General features: G+C 38.2%; 1 protein-coding gene and 1 pseudogene across 1 annotated transcript; one reads left to right on the top strand and one right to left on the bottom strand.

Annotated features, from left to right (window-relative positions):
- The first annotated feature begins 2,396 nt into the window (after positions 1 to 2,396).
- Positions 2,397 to 5,497, top strand: LOC117625888 (annotated as a pseudogene).
- An 835-nt stretch (positions 5,498 to 6,332) lies between these two features.
- On the bottom strand, positions 6,333 to 11,510 carry LOC117624540 (receptor-like serine/threonine-protein kinase SD1-8). The gene is made up of 7 exons (XM_034355846.1): positions 10,053 to 11,510; positions 8,172 to 8,312; positions 7,766 to 7,959; positions 7,451 to 7,661; positions 7,126 to 7,363; positions 6,891 to 7,041; positions 6,333 to 6,776 (listed from the first exon to the last, which is right to left on the bottom strand). The coding sequence occupies exons 1-7, from the start codon at positions 11,416 to 11,418 to the stop codon at positions 6,459 to 6,461; spliced, it is 2,619 nt and encodes an 872-aa protein (XP_034211737.1). The 5' UTR covers positions 11,419 to 11,510; the 3' UTR covers positions 6,333 to 6,458.
- Between the last annotated feature and the right edge of the window lie 262 nt (positions 11,511 to 11,772).

Here is an 11,772-nt window from a genome sequence, read left to right as displayed (position 1 = left end):
GATGTTAAGTTTGTGTTCTTTAATGGAGTATTAAAAGAAGAAGTTTATGTTGAACAGCCACAAGGTTTTGTGAAAGAAAATGAAGAAACAAAGGTGTACAAGCTGCACAAGGCACTGTATGGATTGAAATAGGCACCAAGGGCCTGGTATGATGAAATTGATGCATATTTCAACAGTGCTGGCTTCAAGAAGAGTTCAAGTGAAGCAACTTTGTATGTCAAAACAAGTGAGAGTTCAAGTATCATTATTGTCTCCTTATATGTAGATGATATTGTGTACACTGGTAATAGTCCACAAATGCTTGAAGAATGTAGAAAAGACATGATGAAGCACTATGAGATGACAGACTTGGTATTGTTACACCACTTTCTTGGCATGGGAATATTGCAAACCGAGAAGAGTATTTTTATACACCAAAAAAAGTACGCACAGAAGTTGATTGAGAAGTTTGGATTAAAACATTGCAAAGCAGTGGCTACTCCACTTGCAATAAATGAGAGATTGAGCAAGATTGATGGAAGTGAAGCTGCAAATGAAGGAGAATACAGACAGATTGTGGGAAGCTTGCTCTGTTTGACAGCAACTAGACCTGATGTGATGTTTGCAGCAAGTCTCTTGGCAAGGTTCATTCATAATCCTACCAAGAAACACCTAGGGACAGCAAAGAGTGCTGAAATACATCCAAGGAACACTTGATTTTGGAATTTAATTTATAAAAAGAAAGACAACTACTCTAATCGGTTACTGTGATAGTGACTGGGCATGAAGTGAAGATGATATGAGGAGCACTTCAAGGTATGCATTTACTCTAGGATCTGGTGTGTTTTCATGGGCACCGATTAAGCAAAACACAGTGGCATTGTCCACTGCATAAGCAGAATATGTCAGTGCTGCTGAAGCTACTTCCCAAGCAAAATGGCTGAGGTTTATACTTGAGGATTTTGATGAAGAACAAGTTGAAGGAACTCAAATCATGTGTGATAACACATCAGCCATAGCAATGGCAAAGAATCTAGTTCTCTACCAGAAAACCAGACATATCAGTCGAAAGTTTCACTTCATTAGAGAAGCTATTCAAGCAAAGGAGAATGAACTTATCTACTGCAAAACAGAAGATCAAATTGCAGATATATTAACCAAGGCTCTATCTAAGGATCGATTTGTGTATCTAAGAGAACTACTTGGTGTGAAATCAGCTAAAGGGTTAGAAGGGAATGTTGATGTGTAACCCTTAAGCTGAAAACCTTGGAGCCAAAGTCACAAAGTTTGTTTTAAATTCATTTTATACGTTTTAATTTCTGTTTGTAATATGAGCCATTGGATCATAGTCCAAATGAACTCTCTTTCTAGCCTAAGACTTGAGTGCCAGCTAATGACAAATGTAAGCATCTCATAGGATGATAGAAGCAATGGCTAGGATTCCTTTTGATGTAAATCCGTTAGAGAAGCATCTCACTTCTCTCTCGCTGCTAACGATATATTGGCCAGTGGAGTGAAATGAATAGTAATCTCCAGCTTTCTTTTCAGAGCAACGTTCTCTTCTTCATTTCTTCTCCGTGATTTCTTCCTTCCTCCCAAACATCCAGACTACTCAAAACTATGAATTCTAACAATAATGAGATGAGAGTTTCCCCAAACTCCATTTCATAAAATTGCATGCCTAATCAGTGCTGGGTTTGGATAATTTAGGGTTCGTTCTGTTCTACTTTTCTGCTATTTTTGGTGTATTTGGACTTCTCTTTATTCTCTTTTTTTTCTTTTTTTTCTTTTTTTTCTTTTTTTTTTTTTGGTTGATATCCTGATCTTAACCAGAAAAAAAAACACAGAACAATTTTATAGTCAATTACCAGAACAGAGGGCAGGCGGTATAAGACTTCTGAACCAGAAAAATCACTCTGCGGCTTCACTCTAACCACATGGGGATCCTGGAGGAGGACAGTGGTACCAAACACTCCCCAATTTAGTCAAATGCCAATGAGCTCTGCATACATGCCGGTTTAGATTGTGCCATTTTGTGGCAAATTCTAGGCCAAAAGGCGTCAAAACTTGTTTGAGCAAGCGGGGGCCCAAAAATGACTTTCTCCCTAATGTGAATGGAGGCCACATATTTGCAACAAGGCCGAGGATAATAGTTAAGATAACACGAAGTTGGTTCACCTCTGTAAGGTTTATTTGTCAATAATATCAATTACTATTTCAACTTACGTCACTTTTGAACTTAGCGATTTAACTTGCATGAAGTGGGGCCCTACCAAACAAAAACCAACCATTTTCAGATAAGCTCTTAAACATTCTTAATTACAGGAAAGAGACATTAACCAGTTGGAAAAATCTTAGCATCAGAGAGAAAAAGAAGGAAGATTGCTACATCATTTCTTATACATAGATGTAAAACGCATGCAGTTTCACCAAAAGCCACTATAATCCAAAGTAACCTTCATTTGCTCACGGAGATTCAATGCCCTTCCTTCCAAGCCCTGTTTGCCTTCGCTTTCTTTGTGATCATGGTACTGAAAATAGGGAAGATCAGAGGCAAAACCAATTACTCTGCTTCAAATCTACCCCCAGGGCCATGGAAGCTACCCTTTATTGGAAACCTACACCAGCTAATCGGCTCTCTACCACATCATGGACTAAGAGACTTGGCCAAGAAATATGGACCCCTTATGCGCCTCAAGCTTGGAGAAGTTTCCACTGTAGTAGCTTCATCAGCAGAGTTTGCCAAAGAGGTGATGAAAAGCCATGATCTTATCTTTGCATCAAGGCCCCCTATTCTTGCTGCAAAGATCTTGTCTTACGGCTCTACAAACATTGGCTTTGCACCATATGGTGAATACTGGAGACAACTACGAAAAATTGCACGCTATAGCTTTTAAGCACAAAACGTGTTCAATTTCTCTGACCTATTAGAGAAGAAGAGGTAGTGAATCTCATTCAATGGATTGCCTCAAGAGCAGGATCACCTATCAATCTTACTGAGGAAATTTACTCATCGACATATAGCTTCACTTCGCGAGTAGCCTTTGGTAAAAAAACCAAGGATCACGAAAAGTTCATATACGTTGTGAAGGAAGCTGTAAAGACATCGTCTGGCTTCGCTCTTGCAGATGTTTTTCCTTCTGTCAGTTTGCTTCAGCTCTTGAGTGGAATGAGGCCTAAACTTGAAAGGCTGCATAAAGAAGCTGACAGGATAATGGAAAACATCATCAAAGAACATCAAAGGGATATGGTAACTACAAAAAGTGTTGAGGGTGAAGCAGAGGAAGACCTGGTAGATGCTCTCCTTAAATTTCACGAGCACGGCAGTGGGCTTGAGTTTTCCCTAACTACTGACAACATCAAAGCTGTTATCTTCGTAAGTACACACACTTTCTCTTGACATAATGTTTTAATAACTCTTGGTAAACCTGAATTTAACCTCACAATCTGGAACCTGGCCCTTTCGAACAAGGCTCTACTCATTTTCTATCATTTGATTTTCTAGCTTAGCTTTACACACATACACCACTATTTATAATTTGTAAAATAAACTTATATATAATCATCAACAAAAGAACTACACTGAACTGCAACAAGAGACGGCTAGAGAAGGCCTTTCCTGCAATGAGATTCCGTTAGCAAGTTTTATATACATAATATTTGTGGCAGTCTAACTTGAAATATTTAAGTCCCTGTAACAAATTCTCTTGTCTAACTCCATGAAACAATACTCACTTTGATCAGCCAAAACTTATATGCTAAATACTGCGCACCGTGCATCTACAATCTACAATCAGATGTTTTCTGCTGTGGACCTAACCCAGCTCTTAATTGTTTAAAATAGTTCTAACTATTAAAGATACTAAGTCCACATGTATTCCACATTACGTGGGCGTACTCAACACACAGATGTTTGTGCTCACCTCACCCTATCTAACAATCATCTCAACCATCTTGGCTATACATCTTCGAAGGATCTTGTGTCTCACTATCCACTCCCGTTAGAGCCACATACCTTTGGCTGGTTTAGACTCTGGTACAACCTGTAATGTCCCCACATAGTCAAGTATCATTTGGTTTGGACTTAACTGAACCTCAGAAACTTAAAAGGCCTCAGACTATGGAAATACATATATCTCACCATGACAACATATCTTCGAATCACCTCGACCACCTCAAGTAATCCTGGCTACCATGGTGAATGGATCTTAGGTCTCAGCATATTGGTAATTATACCCCCAATCAGTTTATGCATTTCTCAATAAGCACCTTTATTGCCTTCAACATTCATCCTTAGAAGAGTAACCATAGCAAAAATAGCATAGTAGACACGCCACAACTGGTGTAGTTTTTAATGATTCAAACAGTTTTGGCAAGGACACCATCAAAATTATGGCTGGTCTTTTTCATCAATTTACCTCTACAAACACCGAAAAATTGGGTTACGACCTAGTTAAGCAAGTTCAGCTAATCCCTTACATAAGTCCCTTCAGCCATTCAACACTTCTACAACTAGTTCTTTTAGTCAAAACCATATATGACACACTATAGAGTTGAAAAGGCTGGTTTAAAGTATTCCTGCATGTAAACTGTACATTAAAACTCCAATGTACAGCATTTGCATGATGTCTGTATTCTCCATAATCTGTCCCTGATATTTAAGGTACTCTTAACAGTCAACATTTATAACTTGTTTTTTATCATTTAAGATTATTTATGTTGGGTTTAGGAATATAGTTCTTTTTCTCTTTACTTAGAATTCTTTGACAATTCATAGAGAAAAACTGGTTTTTGATCATTTAATAAATTAATCACTTTCAGGATATGTTTTCTGCTGGGAGTGAGACGTCAGCTACAGCTGTAGATTGGGCAATAACAGAAATGATAAAAACTCCAAGAGTAATGAAAACGGCACAGAATGAAGTGAGGGAAGTGTTTAATAGAAAAGGACAGATAGATGAAACATGCATTAGAGAGATGAAATATTTGAACTTAGTTATTAGGGAGACGCTCAGGTTACACCCTCCTATTCCCCTGTTACTTCCAAGAGAATGCGGAGAGAAATGCGAGATTGATGGATACGAAATACCTGTGAAATCCAAGGTAATTGTGAATGCATGGGCAATTGGTAGAGATCCCAATTACTGGAATGAGCCTGAGCGCTTTAATCCCAATAGGTTCCTCGATAGCTCTATTGACTACAAGGGAACAAACTTTGAATATATCCCATTTGGTGCTGGAAGGAGAATATGCCCAGGCATATCATATGGTCTTGCCAACGTTGAACTTCCACTTGCATTCTTGTTATACCATTTTGATTGGAAACTCCCCAACGGGATGAAGCATGAAGACCTGGACATGCCTTCGGCATTGCTGTCCGAAGAAAACAAGATCTGCACTTGATTCCCATTTCGTATCATCCTCCGCCTACTGAAAAATCCTAACTATGAGATAACTGTTTGTATTTATTCCAGAGCAATCGTTGTTGGCTTATGTTATCCAATGTTGTAAGAACTACAATGCCTAGTCAGTGTATAAAAATCAAAGACTTGTGCAAATCCAATTGAGTTAAGAACCATGCACATTAATGCGTTTTCTATCATCATGAGCATATCTGAAGAAACAAATATACCATACTCATTCGGAGAATTAAATGAACAGACAGAGCTGAATATTTGCACGGATGGGTAATTCCCAAAACTCAATTTCGTAGTTTTGGGTTTGGATATTAAATGAACACACAGAGCCTAATCAGTGCTGGGTTTGGATATTTTAGGGTTCTTTTTGTTCTATTTTTCTGATTTTTTGGTATTTTGGTTGATATCCTGATGATAACCAGAAGAAAAAAAAAACAAAAAGAACAATATTATAGTCTATTACCAGAAGAGAGGAGGCACGCGGCGTAGCTGCTGATGCTGAACCAGGAAAATCACTCTGCAGCTTCACACTGACCACACGGGGATTTTGGAGGACAGTGGTCAGTGGGCTCTGCATATTTTCTGGTTTAGAATTTGTACCATTTTGTTTGAGCAAGCGGGTTTTGTTGTGCTACAAAGTTTAGGAATTTTGGTGAAAGTGGTGAGCATTTTTGTAACAGACAAAAAATTTTGGGAATTATGTTGCGAATGCACTTGCATTTCAAGGCTTACGAATTAAATTTTTGGAGTCCAAAGCAAGAAGAAAAAGAATGGAAATATTTTTTTCCTCGATCACATGAGCTAAATGACTGGAGTCGTAAATCAATTAACCATTTAAGTTACTAACCCCCTGCCACCCAATATTATTTCACTGCATCCAATGGAGGTTTTTATTGTTTTGGGTTGATTCGGTAACAATTCAAGCTAGCAAGAATATATCTTCAAAGTTGATCCATATATAAATAACAAATTTACATTAAAATGTATAACTTTGATCAATCAGAAAATTGGGATTTTGTAAGATATACAAACATGATTTGATGAGGTGATAGCTTTCACTACCTACCTACCATCCAGCATTGTGACTGTTACGTGGTTTACAGTGCAGGATTGGTCTTGCTTGCTAGAGGAAGAATCTGTTTCAAGTGGATTTTTATTCCTTTCTAGGCAAAAACCAGGGTTTTTAGGCTGAGGCATTGTTGCAGTTTCACTACTCAACATTAAAACCACAGACGACATTGTAGGCCTATCTTCCGCGCGCTCTTGGACGCATAAAAGTCCAACTTGCATGCATCTCAACACCTCGGAGGGGGAATACGAATCCCCAACGGAGGGATCGATTATTTCCAACCCCTTTCCTTCTGTCCATAGCTTCCAAGCCTGCAAAAGTTCCAAGTCATTTTTTCTGTTAGCAGTGAATCTAGTGATGCATAGGCATGAAATGAAATGAAACATTAAGTTTTTTTTTTTCTAGATTGTGCCATTTTTACTTACATGTCCTAGGAGGTTTAGCTCATTGTTTGAGTAATAAAATCCCCTGTTCTTTTTACCACTAATGATCTCCAACACTAGAACACCAAAACTAAAGACATCAGATTTGATCGAGAAGAGCCCATCCATGGCATATTCAGGAGACATATATCCACTGCAGATCGCCAATAAAGTGACATCAGCATATATGGTCAGAAAAATAGAAAGCTTATTGTATATGCAGGGCATTGGTACTTACTATGTTCCCACAACTCTTCTGGTATTGGCTTCTGTCTGATCCCTTCCAAATATTCTAGCCATTCCAAAGTCCGAAATCTTCGGGGTCAATTCTCCATCAAGCAAAATATTGCTTGCCTTGAGATCCCGATGAATAATTCTAAATCTAGAATCCTGGTGAAGATAAAGAAGTCCTCGAGCAATCCCACAAATAATCTCGAAACGCTTTTGCCAATCCAGCATAGACCTTTTTGCTTGACCTGCAACAGTTATCATCAACTTTTTTTAGTTCCATTCCATCTCAAGCTTGGTTATTAAACTAAGATGTAGTTGAGCAAGGCACTCACTGAACAAAACAGAATCCAGGCTTTTGTTCTCCATGTATTCATAAATCAGCATCTTTTCGTCCGTATCAATGCAGCAACCAAGCAGTCGGACAAGATTTCGGTGCTGAAGTCTTGCGATTAACTTCACTTCGTTTTTGAATTCTTCCGTTCCCTGTCCAGAGTTCTTCGAAAGTCTCTTGATAGCAACTACTTCACCTTCTACCAACGTACCCTGCAATTGGATTAACCACATTACTAAATCTGTCCCAAGTTGCTTCTGCAATTTGTTTAATGTATGTACGATCCGGCGATTGCTTTTAAACACATTGTTCTTACCTTGTAAACACAACCAAAACCACCCTGTCCCAGTTGATTTTCATCAGAAAAGTTATCCGTAGCCACTGCTACAGTGCTAAAATCAAGCAATGGCAACTCTAGCTCATCATTGCCCCTTTCACCTGAGTAGTTCTCCTTCTTACTTGTGATAACAACCCCATCTAGCAGAAAATCCTGGCTTCTTTCATTAGGACCTGTTCATAAGTAAGCCAAAAACTTGTACCTCAATATCTAAGTTTTGAGCTCCATGGTAGAATACATGATACATTGTCGATGTTTGACAAGATATTTGATCAACATTGTCAAATATCAACAAAATATCAACAATGTACTAGAGACTGTAAATTGATACTCGTTCCAAATAATCTTTCCGGTTGTTGAGTATATAGAAGTTACTTGGTAGTACCTTTTTGTTCTATTCTTCCTCGGTTCATAATAGCCAATTTCCTCTTCCATACAAAACAGATAGCAAGTCCTGCTAGCAGAATGCCAACACCAACTACAATGCCTACAATCATGATTAATCGTTTCGTTTTCCCATCTCCATCTGAAATGAACATTACTGTACATAGTTAGTGATCATATTTGATGTTCTTACAAAATGTATATTTCTTCACTTTAGTAAGCATCCCATTTGGATCTAAGGTGGAGATTGGAATGTTCTTAAGATAAGCATGTAGCATAACATTAGAAACGTGCACATAACACCACAATTTAAATGTAAAAGAAAACCTGCTACCAAAATATCCCAAGGAGGGTCCACCCAAATGGACGTGACAAATCATACCTAACCACGGGCAATTTGGCCCACATATTTGCAGGATTAATAGGTGAACAACTAAGACCATAGTTATTCATAGGTGAACAACTAAGAACATTTATGAAATGGAAGAACTGAGAGACCTATTTTACAGTCACCGTTTCACCATTCGCACTTCAAATTGAATATTTCATTTATTTTATTTTATTTAAATTCCTAGCCTAAATTATACCGCCTTGGACTTTTTAATCAAAAGGTCTAATTTACCTTGAATAAATTCTAGAGTGGAACCCACAGAATTATTGTCCCGCCTGAAAAATTCAGGCTATTTTGCCGCGGTATTACCCTAATTACTAATTTCGCAAAGCAAAGATTGAAAAGGACCGGTGGCCCAAGAAAACCTAACCAAGTCAAAAATGGCGGCCCTAAATTTTGGACCAAGAGCTGCCTAAAACATTGTTTAGTATACCAGGTGCCATGTGACCGTCCAAAAAAGCAGTTTAAAAGGAAATAATGACAGCCGTTTGTCTTCTTTTAATTTTTCTTGTTCGGGTGGGGCCCGGTTGATTATGGCAAATAAAAATTAAAAAGAAATATTTAGTTATATACATATTCTTAGCATTAATAATATAGATAAATTTTATATTATTTAATTTTTATAAATAAACTCAAAAAACTCAAAAATAACAACTGGTGCTCTTGAATTTAATATTAATTATTAAATTACTTTGATGCTCTATTGAGTGTTTTGAATTTTTTTACGAGGTTTTGGAGTTAGACTTATTTTAAGAAATTGATGACAGTTTTGTAATTTATAAGAAATTAAAAGTCTCTTTACTATGTTGTAAATGAACTTTTAATATATTTTTAAAGTTTATTTCATATATATTTATATATTTTTTATAATTTAAACCCTATCTTAGATAAAATAATAAATTTCCCAACTAACAAATATAAATTCTAACTGAGGAAAAAGAGTGAAGCTGTCTTCACAAAGAAGAACCACAACCACCAAACAACTGCATAACACGTGATGCAGACTTAGAGCATGAAAATTGACATATAATAATAGCTAATAGTATATACAGACACCTCACTCACACCTGTGACACGCATTTCCTTTCTCTCTTGTTTGGTGGGGTTTGGTCGTTTAATAATATGATATCCTAGCACACTGGAAATAAGCTTTAATTACCCCTAAAAATGGTACACAACTACAAAACGATGCATGCATGATACGAGATTTGTAGCTTAAATGATTTTTAAAGATAATTATCCTATATTTAAGATTTTGTGTATAAATTCCGCTCTCACAATATCGCTTACATAAAACAAAACGATACACGCATGAGGCTTTGTGTTCTTAGAGGTAGGGGTGAGTGCAATTGGTATTGGTTTAAAAATAGTCTTTTTCTGAAACTGAAAATATGGATTTGATCTAATTAATTATGTCAGTGACACGGACTAAAAAGCATATTTTCCTAACAAAGATACCACTATGAAAAATAAAGAAAAAGGGAAAGGTACCTAGTTCAGAAGCGGCCAATCTCACATAGAAATGTTGTCCACCTTCTGCATATTGCCTCATGTCCAAAAGGTCCCCAGTCCACATGACACAGCCTGAACCTTCTCCTACTGATATCCGCGCGTCGGAATACGCCGTGCAACTACAATTCTCCAAACACTTTTTCTTACACGCCTCCAGGCTCATGTTCATGTCCACAAAAGCGCCGCCGCTCTCCGCCAGCTTCATGTTCCCCAGAGCCAAAAACTTGTCTTTGGAACACTCCAAATCCGTTTTCCTCACGCACCCATCAGACCCATCCCTCAAATCCCACGTCTGCAAGTTCTTGGGCTCAAAACCCTTCAAGCACTTGCAAACCGGAGAAGCATTTGAGTCACAAATGCCGTACGGACCACACTCGCTGTAATCGTCGCATTGGTCTTTTGGGGCGTACCAAAATTTGTTCCAAATGTTTCTGCTTTCGATCCACGTCAGGCGTTGAAGCTCCCCGTTTGGGTTCACAATCAATCGTGAATAAAACGACTCTGAATTGCTACGTACCGAAAAAGAGTAGTAGACCTCTTCTGAATTGGCCACGAAATTGAATTGGATACCGTCTGTACGTGTCATCTCCGGCACACCGCTGAACCTCTCCCCGTTCCAGGGGCCGCTGCGGTACGTTATACTCTGTTTCTTTCTCAGGAAAATCTCCGGGAAACCGCGGTAGTCTAGCTTGAAAGAAATGTCACCTGTTGATGGGTCTTCTGTGCTTTTCCATGAGGTTATGTACCTGTCCAAGCTTGAGCTTAAGTTCCACCCCAACTTCATATCCGGCAGAAGAGTGTCTGTTGGGTAATCAAAGCTCTGCCAGAGGAACTGGTCTTTCGGGCCATTTCGGTTTAAATTCCCATCTCTGAGGACCAGGTTGCCGGAATCTAAAAGCTGAACAATTGGGTTCATAGCTTGGGTTTCATTGGACGACCATGTGATGTTTCCATTTTCACCATCAAGAAGGACAAGGTTGCCATGGTCACCAATTTTGAGTGTTGCTGAGGATGAATTTGAAATTGGGTTGTCTCTGTTTGCTACCCAAACAACTGTTTTTTCTTGGATATTTTTGTACCAAATTCCCAAGTACCAACCTGAAGTTGCACTGGGCTTGAACAAGCCCAACTCAAAGACACCGCCGGAGGAGACAAGGGTTTGGTTGTTTTGGAGGGATTGGGTGGAAGACAAAGTGTCTTTGGAGGTGGCAAGTGGGATGAAAGTGAGTAAAGTGAGGCAGAGAATGGAGGAGCAGAATTGGTGCTTTGTTGAAGCTCTCATTGTTTCACAAAATGAGGCGGTTTCTGTTGGTGAAGAAAGCATATGAGGATGGGATTTGGTCATTGGGTTTATGTTTTTTTATTGTGGAAGACATTTGGTGTTCATTGATAGGTGAAGAGAAAGAGAGATGTTGACTTTGGCTTTTATGTATGTTTCTTGGTCTCTCTTGTTTCTTTGTAGTTTGAAAACAACCAGCTTAAGAGGATATTTCTATTGAGTTACTTATAGTTTCCCAATTTACCTGGATTGAGTTAATTTTTTCTTTTTTTACCACTCCACTTTTCAGACTCAATCACGATACAAAACAACCAAACCCTCGCAAATGTGTCCCGAGTTTGTACCTTGTTCTTCAAATGAATTTCCACTGTTTCGCTAAAAAAAAATAAACAAACAAACAAAAAAACCCTAACATATTAT

Source organism: Prunus dulcis, chromosome 4 (assembly GCF_902201215.1).
Source record: "Prunus dulcis chromosome 4, ALMONDv2, whole genome shotgun sequence".
In the NCBI taxonomy this organism is placed as follows: domain Eukaryota; kingdom Viridiplantae; phylum Streptophyta; class Magnoliopsida; order Rosales; family Rosaceae; genus Prunus; species Prunus dulcis.
The sequence above is the reverse complement of the archived record's forward strand: the minus strand, read 5'-3'. Positions and strand labels throughout refer to the sequence as shown.

What these genes read in the sequence shown, in the direction of transcription:
- LOC117624540 (XM_034355846.1), bottom strand. Translation starts at nt 11,418, where the DNA reads ATGACCAAATCCCATCCTCATATGCTTTCTTCACCAACAGAAACCGCC. An exon ending in AGGAAGAATAGAACAAAAAG is followed by an intron (nt 7,960 to 8,171) that starts GTACTACCAAGT and finishes ACTTATGAACAG; the next exon opens with GTCCTAATGAAAGAAGCCAG. An exon ending in GTTTTGGTTGTGTTTACAAG is followed by an intron (nt 7,662 to 7,765) that starts GTAAGAACAATG and finishes ATCCAATTGCAG; the next exon opens with GGTACGTTGGTAGAAGGTGA.